The sequence below is a fragment of the Dipteris shenzhenensis genome, chromosome 20 (assembly GCF_047967505.1).
Source record: "Dipteris shenzhenensis isolate YYH24624 ecotype China chromosome 20, Dip_SZ_1.0, whole genome shotgun sequence".
Taxonomy (NCBI): domain Eukaryota; kingdom Viridiplantae; phylum Streptophyta; class Polypodiopsida; order Gleicheniales; family Dipteridaceae; genus Dipteris; species Dipteris shenzhenensis.
The window spans coordinates 45,343,503-45,369,579 of NC_141615.1; the positions used below are offsets into that span (position 1 = coordinate 45,343,503).

A 26,077-nucleotide genomic window follows, 5' to 3' on the forward strand; every position below is an offset into this window, starting at 1 on the left:
TAAATCATCAGTACGCTATAAGTGCACCGACCATAAATTAACACGTAAGAGAGCATGAATAATAAGGATGATTTTATTTTTCCCATCTCAAAACCACAACCTTCACTAAGGCCTACCCATGGTAGGCCAAGAACGAAAGTAGATCGAATAGTCTAGGTTATCCAACCTTGACAAAAACCAATCTTTAACCGATAATGGCCAATTGGTCAACGAAGTTTATATGCAAGAATGAAATTCCACATATTCTTTGCCACTAGATGAAATGAAAAGAGCAATCTGTTGCTTTCACAATTGGTCTCCCATGGGAAGACCTCCCACTAACATGCGCCAGATGAACACCTTCCCTTGATATGGAACCTTTAGTGTACCAACCTTGCAGAAGTGCTTCCCTCCACCAAACCCTTCTTTTCTAGGCGTGCCATATTGAATTAGCTTTTTGAGTAATCCACCACTTCTCCTTCACCATCATATGGTACACTTCATTGATTGTACATTAGACTATGTCCAAAGGCTTTCTAAATGCCCAATCTAACCAAGGTTGTTGGTCCTCCACCTGATGAATGTCACGAAATGATGTAAGGCTCAAACCTTGAAAGCACTGCTTCAGCTCCATCTAGTACTACTGCAAGCACCTCCCCTAGCACTCTTTGATCACGTTTAAGCAATCTTATGGCACTTCTAAAACTCTTTAGCACTTTACAACACTTTTTAGCACCTTTCAACACATTTTGAACAATTTCTAGGATGCTTTAGAACTCTTAAGAATTGTTAACCATTGTTTGGATGCTTTTTACGACTCTTTAGCATTTTTTGGGCACTCTTTAGCACTTTGTGTGCAATCCTTCACATTGTTTTAGCACGTTTGGGAACTTTTTTAGCGCTCTTCTCTATAAAATAAAGAAAAGAGCATGAATGTGCATAGTAAAAGTACTAAAAAGTACCCATGATTATGTCATCTAGCATAGATAACAAAATCATAGGCACTTGCATAGATATTAAATTCACATGCCATGACTTTGTTACCTATGCGAGAGAGAGAGAGAGAGAGAGAGAGAGAGAGGGGCAATTTCTAGCTTGTTGCACATGGCTGGGCCTTCCTCGTCCACGGTTTGTGGCTCTCCCCCTTCCTCTTTGCATAGCACAGCCCAGAGGTGGTATATTATGAACGACTGCATTCAATGACGTTCGAGCCAAACAATGGAGGATACCGAAAGAACACCCGAAGAATTAATAGTTTAAATTTGTGGTCCTCACTTGAAGCTGGCTGCTGTGTATGAATGGGTTGCATTCTAACGTTCTTTTTTGGAATATGCCATACAGTCCTCTCTATCAACTCTCAAATCCAATAATCGCAAACGAAAAGTAAGAGGTGAGAATGGCGTGTTGAAAGCATTCCGTACAATGGGGGAAGGCCCCCCGAGGATTGGTAACAATAGTAAGTCACCAAAGAGCTTAATATACCCGCTATATTTAAAGAGTGTGGCAAATTTATAGCATCTATTTGGGTGATCAGGCATAACTAGGTCAAAATTGCATGGTACCTCGGTCAGTCCTTGTACCATGGCGAACATCTTGTTTGTTGAATCCAGGCTGGGAGTTGTCCATCTGCACATGGATTTTCTATAACCATTTTTGAAACCCTAGTGCATGGAATTTGTGTCCATTGATTGTGGAGAAGCCACCCTCCAAAAGTTGTGAACTTTTTTCCTTCAATCGTTCATACGTTTGAGCATGTACATTTGCCATTCTGGATCACATTAGCTCTCCAGATCAGTAAGAAGACTACGAAGAGTGCTGACTTCTTGTTTTGTGTCTAGCAGTCTCCATCATGATGTACTAGAGCACACTGCTTCAACCGCCAACGTCTTCACTACTCTTGGACAAGGATCTTCGCCAAAGCTCTCCACAGAGACAGTCACAGAACAAAATTGCTCTCCTACACATGCCTGCTCAACCCAACCAAAAAATTAATTAATTTTGAGAGTCAGCCTTTGCAAAATGGTGTGGCTGTATTAACTTGAAGAATTAATGTCTTACCCTAACAAGGGTATCCATTGACCTCAAAGCATGGCAACTCCCTTTCTGAAAATTTCCACACATGCCCTGAGGGTTGCCAAAGCTTGCAAAGCTTATAGCTGAAATTTTCTGATCATTGCCACATTCGATCGTTAATGCTGGTTTTGAATATAACCTGAGTGCCAGTCGTTCCTTGTCCCAGGTATTCACATTGGGAGGGTACAATTCCGACACAAATCCACATACAGTGGCAACAGTACTTGTTGCAAAGGTTATTGTAGTGGGGTCACCCCCAATCTCCTCAAACAATACCAAGAGATTGCCAGTCGTTTGTAGCCATGACCGTGGGACATGATACCTGTGCAAGTGAAAATCGATTGTCCAAATTGTCTTATTTCGGAAGGAACAATACACAAGAAACTGATTAGTGAATTTCAGGTGCAAGGAAGAGGAGAAGATACTTGCCATCTTTGAGTAGGCTGCCCACAATTAGTGGTACATTTGGATTCATTGTATAATCCCCGATAATCACATGTGCTCCAGCAACCAGTATTTGGAGAAACATTTGTTGGCCAGTATCGGCCAATGCTTTGACCATTGACCCAGGCCTGACCTTTTCCCATGCTGAGTAGGTCTACTGCAATAGGATCATTCCCCATAGGTGCGTTGAACATTGTCTGCACAACGCATTAGACCAGTATGATGCTCAGAAAGTATAGAAATTTTACACATAGAACCTCTTTCCTCCTGTCACTGAGACCTTTGTTCCTCTTTGAAATGATCTTCACCGTCTAGCTCTTTATGTCTTACATGGAATCAGATCTCATTTTTGCAGGAAGCGAGTTGAACTTTCAAGGATTACAGTGCTCCAGAAATATGTGTAAGATTCTGCTTAACCATGTATGGATAAATAGAAGGCTACCTAGGAGTAGGGGTAGCAACACTTACTTTATACCAAGTCATTGGTGTATTTAGTGGTAAAGCAGAAGTTGACCACACAGGGTTCTCTGCTTGATCTTCTGCATAGAGAGTCATTTGCTCCCCTTGCAGGCCAATCTATGACACAGGTGAATTGTTGGTTTATTAAAATCGATGACATAAGGTTATTTTGATGCATGACACTTATAAAATCAAACAAAGACCATGTTTATTACAGAACGACTTGCAGAATCTATGCAGAAATATTGACAACTGATAGATAGTAGTAACATGTTGTGTAAGCAATGTTTCATGTAATGTGTGTGTGCATGCATGCACGCACACATTGATGTATGCATATGCATGTGTGTGTGTGCGGGGGTGTATATTTATAATGTGATACATATTTTTTTTTAAACAGGAGAGTCGATTAAACAACACAGATACAATCCATGGCAATCCCACAAGGCTTTGTGAAAAGAAGGTGAAAAGGAAGGAGAGAGAGAGTACCTGATATTGCCAAACTTGTGAAGACAAATCCTCCATGCCACTTTTTAAGCCATTTATAGAAACAGATGTGATTCCTGCACCCCAGGTTTCAAAGAATGCCCCCACATTCTACATTACAAACAGAGAATTAGAAAAGTCTACTGAATAATTTAGGGACAAGAGAAAGGAAAGATCACAAGTTTGAACGTTTGCAATTTTTCCTGTTTGCATTCCCATGTCTTGAGAATCGGTGAATATTTCATTTGAATTATACCCATAACTTGCATGTTGTAGCGTTCCAATAAACAAAAAATACCTGTAGACCAACAGTCATACTCAAAAGAGCAATGTCATTTCTGCCAAGATCTAGCATTACTGGAAGTTCCAAGGTGAACTTTGAATTGGCCGCATTTCCATGACCACTTCCTGCACACTTATATTAACAATCAGTTGTCATGGTTTGGAAATGCTAAAGTTTTTTTTGAAAATATTTTGATAGTTACATGGACCAATGCTGGGATCTCTTTTTGGATATTCCCCTCTTGTTTGATGCAAAGAATTTGGTTCTTTTTTGCAAACCTTAGGGTTTTTAACCACTCTATAGCATCACCTGCAAGCCTTCCATTGATGAAAACATGCAAAGCATGCCCCAAGGAATCCACTGACAGTGTAACAGTGCCACCATTGTCAAGGGGAAAATTGTCTCCATTAACGTTGACACTGTAAATGATCATTACAACATTAAAGTAAAACAAGTGATCAGCCACATTGAGAAAACCCTAGAACTAGTTTTCATATGTTGTTCAGGCAGTAGACATCATCACAACAATAAAAGAAACCTTAACATTTTGACTGGAGACAACAATGAAGGCACTTAAACAGTTTTTGAAATTCTAAGACAGATTGTAAATACTAATACTGCAAATCTTTAAGGATTTAGATCTAATGTACCTCCAAGATAGTCTTCGTTTCCAAAGACAAATTGTGAAACCTTGTCTTACTATATAGAATATACTGGATGAATTACTGTCCTTGTAATCTACAGGCCCAAGAATCTAATTACCTTGTCAGGTACCACAAGTAGTCACTGATGTCCTTTGTTGTGTTAATTTGATCCTGCAAGTAGGAGGAACTGAAAGAACTGCTTCCCCACACACCAATAAGTTCTTGGTAAAACTCCCATGCCATGCCTGAGAATACTGAATCCTTCACCTGTTTTGTATTGGTTGTCATCATCATTAATGAACTTTGTGTGTTTACCTGCGAGGATACAACCACATCGGTATTACAAATTTGTAATACTGCTATTTCACAAGCTCAGCAATACTTGCAAGATTCACTCACAAATAGCAAGATTGTATACCTTCGCAGTATTATAAATGACATTGCTGCAATCAGGCAGAATACTGACAGACCAAGCAGGCAAATAGTATGAACGACCATTGTAAAATACTGTTGTTGCAGCTGCCTCATCGTGATTTGCGAGAAAAGCAGCACATAAATCTCCGTTACTGTAGATGTGACCCTGCAGGGAAGTTGTGTAAATGGTGGATTTTTTAAAACCAAACTTATCTTATAAGGGAGCACTAAAATTTACAGTTGGATATATGAAAGTATGCAATTGAATTATGTTACAGCTTCTTGTGTTCCTGTAGTTACAATTGAATGGACACCTGTGTAAACCTGTTGGTGTAATGGTTCACAGACTCGGTGTCCCCTTGGTGCATCTCGAAGAATTGACTCTAGGAACTATGTCATGATTCCTTCACGAACATTGTCTACCCATAATGAGGTGTCTCCAGGTCTACATTAGAGTGGTCCTTCTGCCACTTGTGCCACTTGGTGACCACCTCGCGTGTTAGGTGCATTGATGCAAGAATGGACCTCTCATCGTCTTTCATAGGCACAACTGAGACATAACTCTCAAACTTGTTGATCTAACAATCAACAATAGGTTCAGTCTTCCCATGATACCGAAGAAAATTGATCTTCTCGGGGAATGAAGCTTTGATGGGCTGCGGAACTCTCTCCCTTTCCTTTTCTCCCTGCGGGCAGAGTAGACAAATGAAGAGATGACGATCCCATTCTTCCTTCACCTTTGGAGTTGTGTGCTCTCTGAGTTCCCTGGATTTTTTAGCCTCGCGATCATCCTTTTGCCACCTGAGCTGCTCTCTCGTGTTCTTTGGCGGTCTGCTCACAATCATCCCACATCTCTTGGAGGTGAAGCATGCATGTAAAAAGGCTCTCTGATTGCTATTGCTGCATCTGCAGCATGGCTACCAGGGCGAAGTTGTCACCGGGGCTTCGACTGCCATTTGTGATGGAGGAGTTGGGGAAGCAACTTCTTCCTCCACACTGGGGTTGGACTTGTTAGTGACATCCTTAATGCCCTTTATGGATCTTGTCTGTCCATAAAACATTGGCGGTCTCACTATCTCAAGATAGAAAAACTGAAGCTTTGATACCAATGTAGAAGGGAGAAAGACTAACTCACTCTCTCTTTTACTAACTGGTGACTGAATAAGAGTATAATGCAATACAAACACAAGTGAAAGCTGTGAGGTGAGTGAGAGAATCTAAGGGGGAACTTAAAGGGCCTTTGAAGAGGGAAAATAAACTGAGTAAATGTCTGCCCAAAGGGCAGAATACAACTGTATAAAGAAAGAGGGAAAAGTACTGTATGGAGCGCAAATCCCTCCTGTAGATTTGTGAACCAAGGGCTGCCCTAATGCAGACCCTGCTGCTGCTGTCCAGGGCTGAAACTGGGCCTGATTGTAGACCTGTACAAGGCGCAGATGGGGGCTGATCTGCTGCTCCCTAATTCTGGCCTGATCCTGCCATATAACGCTGCTGCTGGCTTAGGACTGCTGCTCCAACTCAAGGCTGAAGGTGGATGGTGAATGAGGCAAAGGAGGCTGCCTTTTATAGCCCCCCCAAGGCCCTAGAACTGCACCAACCAGGCCCTGGAATAGACCAACCCAGGTTTGGTCTGTCCCGACCTGCCGACTGCGATGTGACAGGCTGCCACATGGATAAGGATGTGGCGCCTATGCCTGCTGATGGGGCACGCACCTGTTTGTGGCTCTGTCGCAGCTAACATGGTTGCTGGCACAGCTGCTGATGTGGCATTCTGTAGCATGCCATGGGTTGTGGATGCCCAAGACCTTCCAATGACTAATTTCCATTAGATGCAAACATAATAATTTTGAAATCACTCTCATGCCAAATTTTTTTGTTTGATTACTAAATCCATGCTGAAGCTCAGGCCACCTTCTCTTGGACAAAGCCTTTGACATGGGGAGGGTTAGACGGCTTTCAATGAATCCCCCAAGCCAAAAGCACAGTACCTTGGCTGTTAGGGGGGGATTTACATTTCAGCACATGGGCAGGTCACCACAATCTGTGCTGTATGGGAGTCCTGCCAAACTCTCTCTTGCAGGCACAGTACAGATAGCAGGTCACCACAATCTGTGTTGTATTGGAGTCCTGCCAAACTCTCTCTTGTAGGCACAGTACAGATAGCAAACCAAGCTGCTCTCAACCTCGAACTAGAAATTGTGTTGCTCCTTTCTGAGCTAGGTAATTATGCATTAGCATACAAACCTAGGGTCCTCGGAGAAAGGGGTAAAGGATGCTGAGAGCCGGCCTCCAAAATCTATTGGGATGCCTTACACCTCCAGAGATAATGCTAAAAGGTCTCTTGGAAGCCTTGTGAGCACACAATGGCAGCTTCCATCTCGTTTATCCATACACCTATCATGCCTAGCTAGCCAAAAATAGTAGTCTAGGGCAAAGACCGGGCCATAAGATGGATAAGATTTTGGCTGGCGACGGATCCCTCCTCTGCAATCTAATGCTGAGGAGGCAAGCTGCAGGCACTTGCCAATGTGTGCGGTATACATAAAGAAAGGTACCCCTCAGAAACCCATCGGACATGGGTCCCAGGAGAATTATTTCCTGTAATAATATCCCTGGGCCCTTTAGATCCACCCCTCTTATAAATCCTCTATGGAAGCACCAGCATGGTACCACATACCAAGTTGTGGTAGGCCTTCATGATGAGAGATTTCTCCACAATCAGGTTAAAGATCACCCAAGCATCCTTAAGTCCGAAGCCAACATGTCCTTCACGTAAAGATGACCTGTGGGAGACGATATAGCATGCCTGGTATAGCCTAGTGATCGGTGAACCTATATATCATCGATTTACAAGTCTATTTCTACCGTTATTTTCTTCGATGCAGCCCTCCTTGTGGATATGTAGTGCATTCAAATCGTCCTTGTAACTTTCTTTACACAAAAAGAGCTCCTTTTCTCATATGGATTTATTGAAACATAATTTTACTTTTCTATTGCTTATGCTATGTATAAATTCAAAAATTTACCTCTTGCTTTGGACCAAATGCAAATCTTTCAGCATTTCCAAGGGCAAGCGCTGGCTCGCAGAGTTTGATGGCGTTATGCAAATCCTTTAGATGTCCCCATTTCGGCTGCCTCACATTCCCTGCAATGGAAATTCCAGTATTGAAGCACTCACAAGGACTTCCAAACTAGATCAACAATTAGAATTTGCTTATGACATCATACATTGACGAGAAAGTAGAGAATTGCATTGGACTCAAGTTTAAATGATATCTTGTAGGGAAATAGCACCCAGCAAATTTGAGATCTATTGGCGTAGTTCAAGAGGCAAGTTAGGAGATCAGCCATAGTTCCAAATAATGGAGGTCACGTATAAGACTGAAATTCAAAAGTACCTAGGGAGGAGACACCATTAATTTTTAAAGTAAAATATTAAAATTGAGATATTAAACCATTTGCAGCTCTTTCTTTGAGACTCCCTTGTTTCAGGAGTACTTTTGGTACAATGCTCCCTCAGTACAATGATCAAACAAGCCCTTCATTATCTTGCAATCATTCATGGCGAATATACAGGTTTTGTCAAATCTGGAAGTATGCTATACATATTTTCAGCTCACCCTTTGCAAATGATAACAATCCTGAGGATAAGCCATGACATTCTAGTGATCTAAAAATGTGAGAAGCACCATCACCTAAAAGGTGAACTAGAAATCCTCTGTCTACTTTGTCACAATGTCAAGGAGTAGAGTGGTCACTTCTTGATCACTCTTCTAAGCCCAACCAATTGCCTCCAAAAACATGATACTATAACCTTGGATATTCTACCCATACACAAACCCATCTTTAAGTCTCATGAATTTAGTCTAGAAGGAAGAGTAAATTCAGAAACCTACGCATTTTAAAAAAATATAGCTTGAAAGGGAGGTCTTCTAACATATGTGCTTTATATAATACTTATTCTTAAAATAATGAAGAATTAGTGAATATATTGCTATCCTATACATTATTAACTTAAAAACTGATATAAATATAATTTAATTATTATATAAATTTAAATAAATATATATATTATTAATATTATACATTAATAACATTTAAAACTATGTAGATTATATACTAATAACCTTTCAATTTTAAAAAGTAGTCAATCAAAGAATTGAATTAATTTAAAAAATAAGAAAATATTAAAATTTACACATGTATGCTTTTCTTCCATGTGTATAATACTTGTTAGTTAGTTGAAGAATGAAAAATTAGATAATGTATTTGTAAGGTAGGTATTTAAAACCATAGAATCTAGAAGACGTTTAGCATACTTACTTATCTTTGTTACTATGTGTAATACTTTGTAAAAGCCTTAAACTTTGTTTAAGGCTTTGCACAAAACTACAGTATCATTGCATTTATATTATTTTTTTACTTTAGCAACCACCAGATATCCATGGTATCCATGATATGGAATACATATTTCTTCTGAATATTTCTTTTTGTCAAGGCCTCTTAAACAAACCTTGAGAGGGTAATCATCCTCTACTAGCATACGGAGGTATGGTTGTCTCCTTTAGGGATGAATTGAATCACCATTGAGAGCTCTGTCCCTATCAAAGACCAAGGAAAGAATGTCCTCTCGTAGATACATAAGTAGGGCACTAAGAGTCTCCAAGATTTGCTCTCTTGTGAAAAGCCTTGCCAATGTATGACATATACTATCAATGACTGGTCATTGTATGTATGGTTTTACTTGCAGCTGTGTTCTATGTCTCATCTGTTTGTTTTGTCAATGTTACTTACAGAAGTTGGGCACACTAGTCTCCAAGATTTCCTCTCTTGTGAAAAGCCTCGCCAATGTATGACATATATTACCAATGTCTACTCGTTGTATGTCGTGGCTTACTTGCAGCCATGTTCAATTTCTCATCAAGAACTACTGGTATGTCTTGGCTTACTTCTGTGTCTCATCATCTGGCCTTGCTTGGAGTCAAGAATGGATACACACTCTGTGTATGCTGAGGGGAGTTGCAGCTATTGTTGGCCTAGGTAAGAGAGTTGCTCAATGATTATTGCAAGAGAATGTGCAACAGACCCTACCCCTATTGAGATCATGGCCATCCAAGTGGGCAAGAGTTAGGGATCAGCCAGAACCTACCCATATTGAAACCATTACCATCCAAGTGGGCAAGAGCTAGGGGTCAGCTGAGCACGTGGGATAGTCAAGTGGCTTTGGTTATTCCCAAAACCTTGAGATGGCATTTTAGCTCTGCTTAGCTAGAAAGATTAATCACACTAGCTTGATTCCGCATATAGGATGGTCTTTAAGGTGCACCATGGATAGAGATCAGAGACTCTCCCCTCTACTGACTAATCGAAATTACATTAATTGCATGTATGGGTGCATTATACAGCATTGAGTCCATCTCCCCCAAATATTGCACCCCTTTGGTTGTAATCTTAGTAGTTTTGTATCGATCGACTTTGCACAAGGAAACCTTATCATAGATTTGGATGGAGATCCTACATACCTTTTGAACTTAGGAAATAGGATCCTAATGTCTCACAATCTACAAGGTGGCATGCTTCCTTAGAATTCTGGTAGCACAGGTAGCTCATTGATTGTGAATGCACATTCATTGATATGATAGAATGATCTCGCATTGATTGATTTGATTATATTGAATGGACGTTAAAACTTGGTGGTTGTTAGCAAGAGGTACTCAAAGGCACAGCTAAAATGATCATGGTATTATCTGCTCAAAAAATGATGATGGTATTAGAAGCATGAAAAATAATGGAATTAGAAGCATACTCAAGCCAACCATAACCAGGATGTAAGAAAAACTTTGCTATACCTTGCCTCGAGTAGAGTTAGAAACTACATTTGAACCCTAGGGACTATGGAGTATGGCATGAATGGATCTAACCCCCATTCAAAGGATCTATTTGGACCTTGCTCGAATAAGATCCACATTTTTTTGAACTTCTTTCTAATGTAACTATTTAAGTACTTTTCTTGGTTTTGCTGGTTCTTATCAATTGGCATAGATGTAACTGTCTTAAAAACTAATAGACTATGACTCCTTTTAACTTTAAAATTCATTCCCCATGGAGTTGCACTGAAATGGAAACATCTGGAGAGATAAATCTGAAGATTGATAGCAGAACCCCTATTAGTTCAATTATCATTGCTTGCAGAGGCACTTTACAAGGTTCCAATGGTCATTTATCCTTACGTCATGATATTAAACCGATGGCTTTTACTTTCTAGATTGTGTGTGTAAGCCTACAGGTCCTACTTCATTTACACAGTGGGCAGTATCAGATATTCCTACCACCCAACCTACAATGGGCAGTATCAGATATTCATTATTATTTCCAGAAACAGAGTTTGACCCAAAGATCTGTACTTTCTCTTTAGAGGAATCACTATGAAAGGTAATTTTCAATGCCTTATTTTGGAGGATATGGTGTGCACAAAGTAAACATGTGATGGAAGGTGATTTCATAAACAGCAAAGGGGTTTGTCAAACTCCTGGATGGGGACATACATAATCTATGGAGGCAATTGCACACATTCTTTTGGGTTGCAAGTATTAGAGCCACAATTTTCCTCATATTATGAATTGTGGATTTTTCCTTGGGCTCATTGAGTTGGTATGAGATGGCATGACTGACCATCTCATTTTCCTTTCCCTTCTACAGATTACGATTTGGATTCCCACATTTGGGCGTACCATGTGACACCTTTATTTTGTGGTCTTATTTATTCCATAGGTCTGAGTGATGTCTACCTGAGGATTCCGCCTCAGATTGCAACTTGCCCTTGCTAGGTCTACTCCTTGCACGTTTTGCTTGAGAAATAAATTTTTGGCACATTTTTTCAAAAAATAAAGAACATTTGCATTGCCTTATCATAATGCTGCTCCTGTTCTGGGGGATGGGTGAAGAGAGAGAGAGAGAGAGTTTATTAACACAAAAGACCAAAGGGTCTATGAGGCTGAAAAGAAAATAGATATGATGAAACGTAAGGGTGGGGGCCACTAAAATGAGAGAGGAGAGAAAGAAACAAAGTTTAATTTAGTCTCCAAAAGATCAAGGGAAAGGGGATGAGAGAGAGAGACCATATTCATCCAAAGGAGCATCATAGTCATAGCTTGTTGTTATGAAAGGTCCACCTGCTGTTCGTCCAAAATTAGTCCCTCCATGATACTGCCATAATACAAAGCCAGCATAAATCAGGCCCTTGTTTGTATATTCTATTTTTATTACGTTTGATCACCCTAAAAGTTGTGCACATTAGTCAATGGGAGAACAGTTTTGTTAACAGAGCATGGATGTTGATACCATGTAGTAATTAAGAAAGGAGCCACCCAGTTCGACGAAACGTGCTGCTGCAAATGCAAGATCTTCAACAGGACGATGAGGCTGCATACCCCCAAATGACTGGAGCCTGTCATTGAAACTAGACTTTTCAATACACAAGATGCTAACTAACAATATGGCAAATATTTTTTTAACCCCTTCATACTCCAACACTCAAGACCTTGCAATATAAATAATGGCAATAGGTTAAGGTCTTGCATATCTAGTCAGTGGCTCTTTTAGATGTTCCATTCTTTTTTTAGTTCATGTGTGAAAAAGCTTGAGCTTCTATGGGACAAGAGTTGGATCTCAAGTCTCCACTGTCATAGCATCTATCATGGGAATATACAATTATTTCATTTCACAATGGCCCAATAACATGTAAGGGAAAGACTGAGACTTAAAAGGAAAATACCAGCCACTCCAAGCTTCAGTACACATTTTAGGTTTGTTTGGGGAGTTTGGTGAGAAGGAATCACAATAGAACCCATTCCAGGTGTTGATCTGCAAAGAAACAATAAGAAAATATGTAATGCCAAATTTCATAACATGTATGATGAAAAGTGTGAATATAACCAAAACTCAGTTCATTACATATACCCAGTATCTAGGTGTAATTCTAAAATATTTATTTCTTAAGCATGATGCTTTATTCCAGTCCATGAAATGGTAGGTTGTATGGATATGTTCCATGAGCCTGGGCCCCCCCTTGCTCAACATGTCAATCTATCAAGGATGCTCAGCATAGCTCCTATTCAAAAAGCTCAAGCTTAGATGCACTGAAGACATCCAGGCAGGGGTTGAATTGTGGCATCTTCTTCAATTCATTCAGCATGCATTATGCTCCTTCTCATTGGTTCTTCTTGACATGGATTGGGATTGCGACCCACCCTTCTTCTTCTCACATCTGATGACATATGTACTTACTAGATATTTTCATGATTACACAAGTTGTACGTCCCATCATGCTGTTCATAGTTGATAATGAGACAAGCGTGTTTGGGGATCTCTGATTCCATTGTCTGTGTTTTCCAAGTGTCACTTTTACCTTACTGATCTAATACTGAAACTGGTTAAGACAACCACATATTGATGACAGTACAGGCCACCCAAGGGTAATATTATCCATGACACACGGAGGCCTCCCCACTTGACCGGCGAAGACTCCCTTGCTCTTTTGCCAATTGGCTGGGCTATTAGAACCTATAAAATCAAGATCAACCGTAAGTTTTGACCTTGTAAAGGGTGCAACAATCAGCACCTTTGTAGACAAAGATAGTTCCTGACCCTGCCCATGGCATTCCAAGATATCGAATTGGTCCTAGACATCATAAAACAATATAGAGAGGAGGAACAAGAAGAAGGTCCTGAAGGTGTGACAAAATAAAGGACTCCAAGGTCATGAGGTTAGCCTTGGGTGGAGTAGATGAATGGTGCACCTAGAGGTAAATAGGAAAGGGCAAGGAGTTGTGAGCTCCCCAAACCCTAGAGAACTGGAAATATGAAGCTGCAAGGACATGATCTCACCCTATGAATAGAACTTATTTGTCAGACTGATGTATATGTGCAGTTTTGTGGTAATTCCTCACTTAGCCTATGACTAGAAATCTACCTTACTCAGCCTACTTTGCCATTTCCCACTAAATGACACTTTGGAAATGTTTCAAAACCTCCATGTCTCTTGGATGGAAACTTTTCATGCATGTTAGCATACGGCTTGGCTGATTTCATCCTAATCTGAATGTAGAGCACCTTGGCATCCTTGATCAGAATGAGGCAACCATTTTTGCCTAGTTGTTGGGGGGGGCGGGGGGGGAGGGGTTAGCATTTTCTTCATTTTCTTGCAAAAGTGGTTATCTCATATACTAGGGATACCATTTGGTTATCCACATACTCAAAGAATAGCTTATTAAAAGTTCCAAAGCGCTTAAATGGCAGTTGAAAGCTGTAGAAAGTTAGTCTTTTAGATTGTAATATAGTTTTATGTATGTGTTGTATGATGTGGCATTCACAACACCCGTTCTGGATCCATGTTCCCCTTGGTCTTTTCATATATTAGGGATATAATTTGGTTATCCACATATTTTGCAAGCACAGCTTATGAAATGTTTCGGTTTTGAATCCACATTCCCCCTGGTCTTCTCATATGTTAGGGATATCAATCGGTTATCCACATAGTAGAAGCATAGCTTATGAAACTTTTCAAGTGTGTGTTTTTCAAAGTTTAATGCTGAAATGGGAAGTTCAAAATAGAAGGTTATGTCATATGACATGGCATTCTTGTTACCGTGTCCTTGTTCCCCAATCCCGAAACAATCCCATTTCAACATGGGACATTCACAAAACGTCCCCATTCCCTAGTGACTATGCCGTCAGATAATCAATCATGTCCGGCACATCATCCTCGCAAAAGGGATTTGGGAGCATTTGGCATCCCTCTATGACAGGGTTTCCCCAATGAAGCATGTCTCCTTGGAAGTCAGATGCCCGTGTTGAACCTTGCAAAGTAAGCAACCATGTGGGAGCACATAAACAAGTAGCAGGCTCTTCAGCAAGGGGTACTTTAAAATAGGAAAGAGACCTCTTCAAAGGACAAGGCCATCATGTTGTTGTCCCATCTCTCCTGCTGCTTCATCTTCTTCAAGAGGAGAGGTGGCTGCTCTCACAATTGGTGACTCATGGGAATTGATACTTGACCATGGTGTCTCCAACACATGACACCATCCCATGAGATGCTCAAAGACCTTCGGTGGAAGTCAGAACAATGTTTTCATCAGAGGAAATTCCACTCTTCCAGTTTGATGAGAAGGAAAGCTGGAGATCATTTTGGCTGGCAGAAGGGAAGTATTTCTCTCGAGTGTTATATGTTCTGTCTCTGGCTTCCATTTGCTGTCAGTTCATGAAGTTTGTAAAACTGCCAAGCGTGTAGAGTTCTAGGAAAATTTTGTGGCCTTGCGGACAGCGTCACCTGCCAAGTTGTGTTGGAATAGGATTGGTCACCTCCCCATCCGTAAGCCCTCATATGAGGAGTGCATGGGGGGGGTTGGACCATAGACTAGTAATGGGCATGGGGCTGCCACATGGGCAGCACATGAGCTGTCATGTGGGCAGCAGAGATAAAGGACAGGTACCTAGCAGAGGAGATCCACCATGGAGGGCAGATCTAGATCCAGATGCTGTCCACACATGGAGAGGACAGACATGCATAGGTTAGCAAATGTTATGGGACCCTAGGGGCACGGAAATGAGGCAGGATTATGAGCAGGCCTGCCTGGGCTAGTGGCAGCTAGTCACGTGGCCAGGAAGGAGGGCCAGTAAAAGCCCTGTAAATGAGCCCCCAGAGGGGTATTAAAAGGCTGGAAGGCTGCTTGAGTTGGCTACAGGGAGGCAGCAAGTCGGCCAGAAAGGGGGGGGGGGGGGGGCGGGGACAACCAGCCCCTATAAAAGGGGGCACTTGGGCCCCCATTCAACATCACTTGGAGCAGCAATCCAGGAGTAGGAAGGAGCAGCAGGAGGACCATCCTTGGGCCTATACACAAGAGGTCAAGGTGGCCTACAGAGGGCTGCAGACTTAGCTCAAGGAGCTACCCACCTAGGCTGAGTTTCCTAGACAGCAAGGTGGAACGGATCCTTTGGATGGAGAGTCTACATAAGCTCACTGGAGCACGTGGGATTGGAGATCTAGAGGTGCAGGGCATATAGCAGGAGAACCTTTTGGTATTGTATCTTGTCCAGTTTGTGGACGGATGAAAATATGTAAGAGTTGCTTCTATATTTGTCTTAGAGCACAGTCTATTTACTAGCCTGCACACACATGAATGGTTGTGAAGTACACACATGTTGATGAAGCTTGATTCCATAGTGAAACACTTTCGTGTGTAATTGTGGGGCCCATCTATCAGTCTTCTGCTTGTGGGATACCCTTTGTAGGGATTTTATTTTCTAACATGGTATCAAGACCTGACGGAAGTTCTCGAGAAGTGAAGCTTGAAGGCAAGGACCTTGCTGAAGGACGACCTTGATTCATCACTCGGAGGAATTAGCTTCTATGTCTTAAGGATTGTACCCAAGCAGGAGGCTCAGGTTCAGGCAGGCGCGTGAAGGATTGTACCCAAGTGGGAGGCTCAAGTTCAAACAGTTGTATGATACTATAAACCCTTTATCTCTTTCAGATCCAGGCAAGCACTTGAAGGATTGTACCCAGGTGGGAAGCCAATAGATACCAGGTCCCAAATTTTGGTGAGACAAGCAAGCTCAACGGGACCAACTACCCATTGTGAAAAGTCAAGGTTCAGAGCCACTTAGTGTTGAGGGAGTCGTGGGGGATTGCGATGGGGACGGAGCTAATACCTCAGGCCATCATAACTACTCCAACCACATCATCCTCGGCAACGGTGACAACGGCAACGGACCCTATATTAGTGAGAGCATGGCATATCAGGGATGTGGAAGCCTTGGCTATCATTGTGGGTACGACGACGGGTATGGTGCTGCCGCATATTCAGATGATGGCGACCACTTTTTTCGAGGCCTAGACTACATTTAGGGTTATGTATGAGCTCGACAATGAGGCGAGAATCTTAGACCTCGAGACAGAGCTGTACGGCATGAGGATGGATGAAGGGAATCAATACAGGAACACAACACCAAGATGAAGTTGGTGTGGGATCAACTCGGGGCAGTTGGTCAAAGGAGGAAGCTCGACAAAGATGGCAAGGCTGTTGCTAAGAATGCTCCCCTAGAGCTATAGTAGTTTTGTGACTACGATGATTGCAAGGCATAGGGCGGAACAAGTGACTTTTGAGAAGCTAGTTCCATTACTGCTCTAGCAAGAAGCTCGGGAAAAGAAGTACGATGGTACAGATAAGGATGACAAGGCCCTAATAGCTCAAGAAAGGAGCAAAGGAAAGGACAAGGGTAAGCCTAGCAAAGGCAAGCCCAAAATTTGGTGAGACAGGAAAGCTCAATAAGACCAACTACCCGTGGTGGAAAATGAAGGTTCGGAGCCACACTGTGTTGAGGGAGTCATGGGGATTGCGATAGTGATACCTTAGGCCACTGCAAGTACCCCAGCCACATCATCCTCGACAGCAGTGACAACGCCAACGGACCCTATATTAGTGAGAGCATAGCATATTAGGGATGCGGAAGCCTTGGCTATTATTGTGGATACAAGGCCGGGTAGGGTGTTGCCACATATTCAAATGGCGAACACTTCTTTCGAGGCCTGGATGACATTTAGGGATATGTATGAGCTCAACAATGAGGCGAGAATCTTAGACCTCGAGACAGAGCTGTACGGCACGAGGATAGATGAAGGGGAATCGATACAGGAACACATCACCAAGATGAAGTGTTGGAAAGGTCACCTCCCCATCTGTAAGCCCCCAAATGAGGAGAGCATGGGGGAGGGAGACCTAGGGCAAGGTACGCCTAGAGAAAGGGGACAGCCACTATACGGATCAGTACGGGCTGCTGCAAGGCAGTGTACGGAAGGTGTGCAGGGTGTGCTAGGGTCCGGACAAGGGCTGAACAGAGGCGGAACAGTAGCAGCATCATGGAGTCGCACTGTTGCAGCAGGTATTGGGCAGGTCTATGGCCTGCAAGCAGGGCTGGCAGGTGGCGGGGTAAGCAGTCCAAAGGGGCTTCTGCATGGAACAAAGGACCAGCAAAGGGCCCTAAATAGGGCTGGATAGGCAGCCAACCAGCCAACCAACTGGTCGGTTGGTTAGGGCTGTTACAAACCAGCCAGTCGGCCCAATTAGGGCTGGCTGGCCGGTTGGTTCTGGAGGGCCTTGTGCCCTATATAAGGAGGGACTTTGTGCCCTCATAACTCATTCTCTGGAGCAGCCAACCACCAGCAGATTGAAGCAGCAAGAGGACCTTCCTTGGGCCTACATCCAGGAGGTGAAGGAGGCACATAGAAGCTGCAGACAAAGCTGAGAAAGGGCTGCCTACCTAGGCTGATCTACAGGCAGTAAGGTAGAGGGAACCATTCTGGACGGAAAGTCTACAGACACTCGAGGTGGAGCACGCGGGCTCAAGTCTAGAGATAACTGACAAATAGGAGAAGGACCTTGTGGTAAGATCAGAGGACCACACCATTGGTGGGACTCTGGATCTGTCTCTTTTGTATTGTGTCCATAGCTTTGGATGAAAATATATTACTTTGGTGGTTTCTCTATCTGGTTGGTTCATTGTCTATTGATGAGTCTGCACATCTATTTTATGCACGTAAGTTAAGAAGTTTGTGATTCCACACCCCACACCACACTGTGTGAGCTCCTGGGCATTACTATCAGTCTTCCACTATGCGTACCCTCTGTTGAGTGATTTCTAACATGAAGGTGGTGCGGGATTAAATCGGGCAGTTGGTCAAAAGACGAGCGCGACCAGGATGGCAAGGCTGTTGTTGGGAATGCTCCCCCGGAGCTATGGTAGTTTGTGTCTATGATGATTGCAAGGCATAGGGCGGCACCGGTGACTTTTGAGAAGCTGGTTCCATTACTGCTGCAGCAAGAAGCTCGGGAAAAGAAGTACGACAATGCGGATAAGGATGACAAGGCCCTAATAGCTCGGGAAAGGAGCAAAGGCAAGGGCAAGCTTGGCAAAGGCAAGCCCAAATTTTACGACATAGCGGACTCTTCAAATGAAGACAACAAGAAAAAGAGAAAGAAAGAGAGGAAGTGCTTCTAGCGCGATCAACCGTCTGGCTAGGTCTTGCAAGGCACAAATCTAGATTACCTGGATTGTGCAGCTCTAACTCTTGTTTTGTATTGTTGTCCCCCTCAAAGTCACAGCCACCGGCTGTGGCCCTAAGTCCTTAGGTCCTATCGAAGATCCCCCTTTGCTTTAGTAACACTAGTCAAGCACCAAGATGACTCCAAGCACTCGTCACTATCCATCAACTTCACAAACCTCTTCTAACCAGTCCTCAATGTCTGACATTCTGATGGTAACAACGAGGTCCATGTACCTAATCTCAGCAGCACTCGGAGATGCCACCAAGAAAAGTTCTCCTACCACCACTTGAGCTGACTCCTCTAACTCTGAGTTGGCACCCTTCTTCTTCTGATCAGCCTTCTTTTTGCAATCTTTCAGAAAATGTCTTGGCCAGAGGCGGGTTCGTTACTGAAGGTGGTGGTGCCATCAAGTACTGCCAAGGCTGGACCTGTGTACCAGACTGATATGTGAAAGCGAAACCGGGCGTGGCGGAGTAGGAGCTAGTGGTTGAAAATCTAGGAGAAGAGTATGACGACGCCAAAGTGGTCAAGAGGGCTATGATACGCGAGCTACTGGAGCATCTTCATTGAGCTGACATGAGCTGTCATGTGGGCAACAGAGAGAAAGGATAGGAACCTAGTAGAGGAGATCCACCATGGAGCTACTAGGTGGACTTCACAACCTCTACAGATGGTTCACATGGATCTTTGCGAACCCCCACTCTAGCAGGAGCTCTCTAGAGACTTTATGTTGCTGGTTGATGATTTTAGCAGGTTCACTTGGGTGTACCTCTTGGCCTAGAAGGATCTAGCTTTTGCATGGTTGAGTGAATGATGTGCCTCGGTGGTCAAGGAATTTGGATTGTCTGTGAAGGCATCAGGAGGAGAATTCTGCTCTCATGCTCTCGAAGGATTTTCTGTAGAAAGGGCATTAGAAGAGAATGGTGTACTTTGGTGGGCATGAAATTTGGATTGTCTATGCAGGCATCAGGAGGAGAATTCTGCTCTCATGCTTTCAAAAGATTTTGTGTAGAAAAGGGCAGGAGGAGAATTCTGCTCTCATTCTTTCCAAAGGTTTTTGTAGAAAAGGGCATGTCCTCAAGAGGGATGCGATTTTTGAAGAGCTGGTTCTGGTTTCAACGGTAAAGGAGCCACAGGTTCTAGGAGAGCTTGGTGATTTTGAAGACCCCTCCCATGCTATTGTTCATGCCACTGATCTTGAGTAGGTACAAGATGTTCAGATGTTGATGATGAGCCCTCACAGCAGGAAGAGGCTCAATGTTATCATCGTGTTCCTAAGTGATTGATAGAGACACTTCTAGATTCTAGAGTAACAGAGTAGCCTACCGAATGGCTCATGGGAGGAGGGACCACGCCACGCGTGTCACGGTAACGAAAAATCCCCAAAGGAGCAACCCCTATAGGTAAATTATGCTTTGATGTCTCGGATCATTCGAGACAAGGAGCCACCCTTAGTAAAAGAAGCACCTCTGGAGACTTGGAGGAGAGCCATGCACGTGGAGCTTGCGGCCATTGAGAAGAACGCGAGATGGGAGCTAAAGGTTTGGTTACCCTAATCATTTCGTATGTCGATGATCTCATCTTGACAGGCAGCCATGTGGAGCATATTGCCATGACAAAGGCTGCTTTCTAAGGAAATTCAGATGATAGATTTGGGTCATCTTCATTTTTTCTAGGTTTGGAGACATGGCGAACTAAGAGGATTTTTTCGTGTCCCAATAGCAGTATGTTCATGAGCTCTTGGAGGCATTTGCATGGGAAACTGTAAGTGGGTAGATGCATCATTGTACAAGAATCTCATCGGCTCATTGTCTCGCTGCCCAACGCTGGCTTGGACCTCATCTTTCTAGTGAGGCTATTAAGCTTCTTCATGCAGATTCTTGCCAAGACACATTGGGATGCAGAACTACGGATCCTACGGTATGTACAAGGCACAAAGGATCGTGGACTGTTTTATGATGCGTACAGCCAAGGTCTAGCTTCAAGGATGGAGTGCCTCGGATTAGGATGAAGATCTGGACACAAGGAGGACCACGATGCTTATTATTTTACCCTTGGTTCAGCAGCTGTTATGTGGAGCACCAGGAAGCAACCTACTATGGCCTTGTCGTCAGCTGAGGCCGAGTTTCGGGCACGTGTGCAGCTCTGTCACGGGCATCCATAAGCCCGTGGCCATGCTAGCTGGCACCGTCGCAAGCAACCAGGTCAACTGCCATGCAAGCATCCGTACAACCATGCAGGAAGCCCTACGCAGTCAGCAGTCAGCACACAGTCAATGCCACGTCATCTTAGGTGAAAAAACAGAGTTGACTTTCTGGTAAAAAGTCAACGCTTTGACTTTTGGTCACCATTGACTTTTTGACTGGCCTGGTCACCGGCGGGCGTTGACCAGCAACCAAGGTCAACATTTGGTGTTGACCAAGGTGGCCAGGCTGACCTGACAGCTATAAAGGGCAGCCTTTGGCCCTCATTCTTGATCCACTCCTCAGGCCTTCAAGCCTTCAGAGCAGTAGAGCCCAGGCCTCCCCGAAACAAACCAACAGGGTAGCCTCAGTCTCTTCAGGGATCTAGTGAGGATTCACCTCCTCTTGGTAGTCTAGTCCTCCAGTTTTGCAGTGAGGGTTTCAGCCCCTTCATACAATTTGTATTCAGCCCTTTGGGCATTCATTATCCAGTTGTATCTATTTCCTCTTCGGAGGTCCACTACATTCTCTCCCTCTGATTCTCTCACTCACATCCACAGCATCACTTTGTGTATTGAGTGCATTTGCAGTTAGTATTGAGCTGGGGAGAGAGTGAGGATAGTCTATCTCTCGCTACATTGGTATCAAAGCTTCAGTTTTCTTTCCTGGGATAGGGAGGGTCAGTTTAGGGGTAGCTCTATTGTTTTATGGTTCAGATAAGATCCGGCAAGGACGCCATGAGCGCTAGTAAGCAGTCCAACACCGGAGGTGATGAGGGTTCAATGCCTCAATCGCCACCACCACCCCCACCACAGAATCTCCATGTCTGCCATGACAGCCATGTTGTAGGCTATAATGCAGATGCAGCAACAACAGTCCGAGGCTCTCTTCACCTGCATGACCCAGATTTAGGAGATGCGGGAGGATCGTGAGTAGACCGCCAGAGAACATGAAAGGCTAGCTCGGGAAACAAAAGAAGAACGCAATCAGGAGGCTCGAGAAGCAAAAGAAGAATGTGATCGGGAAGCTCAAGAAGCCGAAAGGGCAGCTCGGGGAGCAAAAGAGGAACGTGATCGGGAAGCTCGAGAAGCCGAAAGGGCAGATTAGGAAGCAAAAGAAGAATGCGATCGAGAAGCTCGAGAAGCCAAGATGGTAGCTCGGGAAGCAAAAGACGAACGTGATCGAGAGGCTCCCGAAGCCAAGGAACTCTAGGAACGCGAGGCTCAGGAGGCCAAGGAGCTCCGAGAGCGTACTGCTCAAGAAGAGAAGGAAGAACGGGATCGGCAGTTTCTCATTTCTCTACTCCGACCAGCAAGGGGAGAAAAGGAGAGACTTCCACCTCCAACAAGCCTTCCTTTCCAGGGAAGCTCAACTTCACATGGTACGATGGTAAGCAAGAACCTTTAGTGTTGACTTCGTGGCTCAATCAATTTGAAAGCTATTTTTTAGTGATGCCTACAAAGGACAACGAGCAGTGCATCCTAGCATCCATGCACCTCACAGGCAAGGCGGTCACCTGGTGGCTCAAGTGGTGGTAGGACCACTATGATGCACACAAGGAGTCACCTTTCTACAGCTGGACAGAATTCGTGAAAGATCTTCGATGATGGTTCTTGCCACCGCAGTACTTGGATAGGCTCTAGAGTCAATTCTACAAGCTACGCCAGGGAGACACCGAGACGGTGAAGAGAAGTTCACTCAGGTGTTTATACAGTTGCAGCTGGAGGGCATTCAAAAGCTGAGCAAATTTCTCCATGGGCTGCGTCATTTTGGACAAGGATTTGTAAAAGCATTGAGTATTTGATTTTACTAGCCATATTTTGTAACCTCGGGATGGTTGTCCAGCTATGAATGAAACTAATAACAGATGGGATTAAAGAGTTATCAGAGCAGCTGTGGGGGATCATCTAAGAAGAGGAGAAAAAATAAGAACTTTTTTGCCTGAAGTCCCCTTAGGAATGGCTCTACAAGAGGAAGATCCAAGGGGCAACACCATCTACATTTCAAAAAACGAATCTTCACTAAGGTTTCTATTATGTACATACACAAAGATAGCGTTGGGACATGGCCATCACATCCTTCACAGCATAGCAATGTCCCAGCAGATTGTAGTGAGTTCACAACGTAGCTGGATGATGAAGGAAAGTTTGGATACATAATGTCTTGCAAAATGGTTCTGTTACTGGAATAAATTCCTAGATGCATCCCTCCAGTTTGCGACGGAGTTTCTGTTGTGGATTGTTTTGACTTAGGAAAGGACTTCCTCAACAGCTGCAGCATGAATATATGATATGAATATCCAGATGCCACATCACAAGGCCTCATCTTCAGGTCCAAAGGCAGTTCTCTGTTCTAGACCTTCAGCGGACATATCAGGGTACAGGCATAATTCTAATGCATTCCTGCTGCAAGCCTGGCATAACATGAAATGATCTTCACCACAGTTAAGACATCCTAGCATAAGCCTAAATTCTAAAATAATGTCAAGGGTCATAAGATACTACTGAATTCTACAAATTTTTATGTACTGCTATATCATAAGAATACAATTGTGAGCTCCAAAGGAGCATGCTTTATAAAACTCACAATGGGGTCAGGAGCATCAGACTGTTTGCACATCATCCATGGAACTCCTATATTCTGGCCCACTGCCATTTCAGCCGCCCACTCCATGTAAATTTTCCCGGGTTCTCCATAATAGTAGTCCACAACACCATATTCATTCTCAATCTGTTTTGGAACAGAGAGAAAACTTATCAGCAGCCTACCCCAGAAACCATTTTTCTCTGTGCTTTTCTGTGCTAACTAGCACCTGGAAATAGCATTCACTATTTGCATCTACATGGGAATTCTTGTATCTTTTAAGAATGTGTATTGGATTTCAGATAAGCAGCCGTAATGCCTTACCTGGGCTAAGATAATGGGACCACCCTGTGAATAGAAAAGGTGTTCTTCCTTCATCATGTCCACAATTTTGGTTGTGAACTTTTGCATTTCTTCCTGATTGCATATCCCAAATAGAAGCGTGAGACCCGATAATTATTTTAGAAGCTTATTAAGGTTGGATAACCTTTCAAGCGAAACATTGATGCAAACCTTAAAAGGCTCGTTATCAGTACGAAATTTGATTCCAGGAAGGTAGTGTAGCCATACCGGGAACCCTCTACATTGCATTCACGTTAATTCAGAAAGCGTGTCAGCAAACAGTAGATACAAAACTGCAGATAAACAAACTCACAGCCATGTTGCCAGATGCACAAAACCAGCTCCTGCAATTCATCTAGCATCTGGACAGCTCGGAACTAGGGGAGAAAGAGACCCATAATTCCATTCGGCACAGACGTAAGGTCCGATCCGGAGGCTTGCATAAAGCCCAGCTTGCTGAATCAATTTGATGAACCAGACCAGGTCGTATCTACCTTCAAAATTATACTGCAATTCAAACATGTGGGGAAGTCTGTCAATTATTCTTGTGAGCGTGCGTGCATGGGAGTGCGAGTGTTAGTCTTGAAACTTTGATTTCACCCAAAAGAAAAAGTTATTTTGAAACTTGAAGAACGCACCGTCCCCTGCGTGGGCTCATGCATGTTCCAAAATACATAAGTCTGGATAACATCTAGTCCACCCTCCTTAGCCTTGGCTATAAGGTCCGGCCACATCTGTTTGCACGACCCAAGACATCAATTTCGATAATGAGGCAACCAAATGCATGTACAACAGTTTGCAGATCGCCAGCTCTATTTTTCTCTCGCACTTCAGCATACAAATTTTATCTTACAAACGATAGCCGTTCTGTAAGATATGTCCATTATACGTATCACAACAAAAGCTGTCGTTCTCTGTCAGCTCGAACTTTTGAAAATGCTCTGTCAGCTCGAACTTTTTAAAATGCGTGGGAAATGAGATAAACATAGCAGAGTTGCTCCATGCGAGGAACGATTACCTCTGGGGTGCTACGAGGGTAGTGAATCGATCCCGAGATAAGAATTCTGGGCTGTCCATCGATGAGAAGAGCACCATGATCGTAGGACACGGTGCCGGCAAGAGCGGATGAAGCACAGCAGAGGCTGAGGAGCAATGCGTAGAAGATTTTCATGGCGAGCTCACAGCTGCAACGATTCCGTCTCAACGTGGATGGATTTCAGCGTTGTGTTTTGTACAGGATAGCTTCCTTGATAAAGAACGATAGCCATCGCCATCGTCCTCTTCATCACCCCCGTCCGTCACCACCTCATCCGATCGCCATTCCACCTCAAATTCGTCTTCATCTTCGCTGCTTCTCCAATGATTCAGCACTCCTGCCCCCACTCCCCATGCCTTATCATTATCCAAGCCTTCAGTACTCTTCTTGCCTTCCTCCATATCCAGCATTGCTCTTCGCATTGGAGACGCAAGTCGTCTCTCTCTCTCTCTCTCTCTCTCTCTCTCTCTCTCTCTCTCTTTCTCGCTCTGTCTCTCTCGCTCTCTTTCTGTGTGCTACGTGTACGCCTTTGCGACCGCCTAAAGCAAAAGCTTAGTTTTCCGTCTGCCGCCGCGATGCTTTTTCATCCCTGGCCGCATCCGGCCCACTAACGCACTCATTCCATTACCACTTAAGCAGCCCAACTGCGAGCGTATTAGCGTAGCCGGAACGTCATCAGCCGTCCCTGCGGACAAGAAGCAAGCAAGCAGCCGAATTTTCTAATCTCATTCTCTTTTGGGTGGACATCATGCCCGTAACGACTATCATCACAGCTCGGCTTTTTGGGACTGGTTGCTTGGCTGCCGGGGCGAAGGTACCATCAGCACCCGCACTATCTTCGGCATTCCTGATGTCGGCTTGCACCCCCGACTTTTCGTGCCTAGGAAGGACTCATCAACTTTCATGCCGGCAGCCTAGGAAGTACTGATCAACTCTCATGCTGGCAGGCGAGCTCCAAGCGTCTCCACTGTGCAAGTTGAAACTGTCAAGTGTCTGGGACGACTGCCGTCAACAACTGTTGGATGAGTTGACACTTGACATCGCCATGT

The 26,077-nt window shown here is 43.7% G+C and overlaps 1 protein-coding gene across 1 annotated transcript; it reads right to left on the reverse strand.

The window, feature by feature from the left end:
- Positions 1-1,448: 1,448 nt before the first annotated feature.
- LOC147889729 (beta-galactosidase-like) lies at positions 1,449-25,528 on the reverse strand. Its single transcript, XM_087391981.1, has 19 exons — positions 25,011-25,528; positions 24,631-24,726; positions 24,387-24,499; positions 24,164-24,230; positions 23,975-24,067; positions 23,654-23,797; positions 12,557-12,645; positions 12,124-12,229; positions 11,901-11,988; positions 7,809-7,927; positions 4,787-4,948; positions 4,487-4,683; positions 4,034-4,143; positions 3,740-3,849; positions 3,445-3,552; positions 2,965-3,072; positions 2,482-2,693; positions 2,038-2,374; positions 1,449-1,946 (listed from the first exon to the last, which is right to left on the reverse strand). Exons 1-19 carry the CDS (start codon positions 25,161-25,163, stop codon positions 1,827-1,829), a joined length of 2,532 nt encoding a protein of 843 aa, XP_087248107.1. The 5' UTR covers positions 25,164-25,528; the 3' UTR covers positions 1,449-1,826.
- Positions 25,529-26,077: the final 549 nt, after the last annotated feature.

Coding starts and splice junctions, on each gene's coding strand:
- LOC147889729 (XM_087391981.1), bottom strand. CDS start 25,163: ATGAAAATCTTCTACGCATTGCTCCTCAGCCTCTGCTGTGCTTCATCC. Junction 3,073..3,444: donor CACAAGTTTGGCAATATCAG/GTACTCTCTCTC, acceptor CCTGTGTCATAG/ATTGGCCTGCAAGGGGAGCA. Junction 2,375..2,481: donor GGGCAGCCTACTCAAAGATG/GCAAGTATCTTC, acceptor TCACTTGCACAG/GTATCATGTCCCACGGTCAT.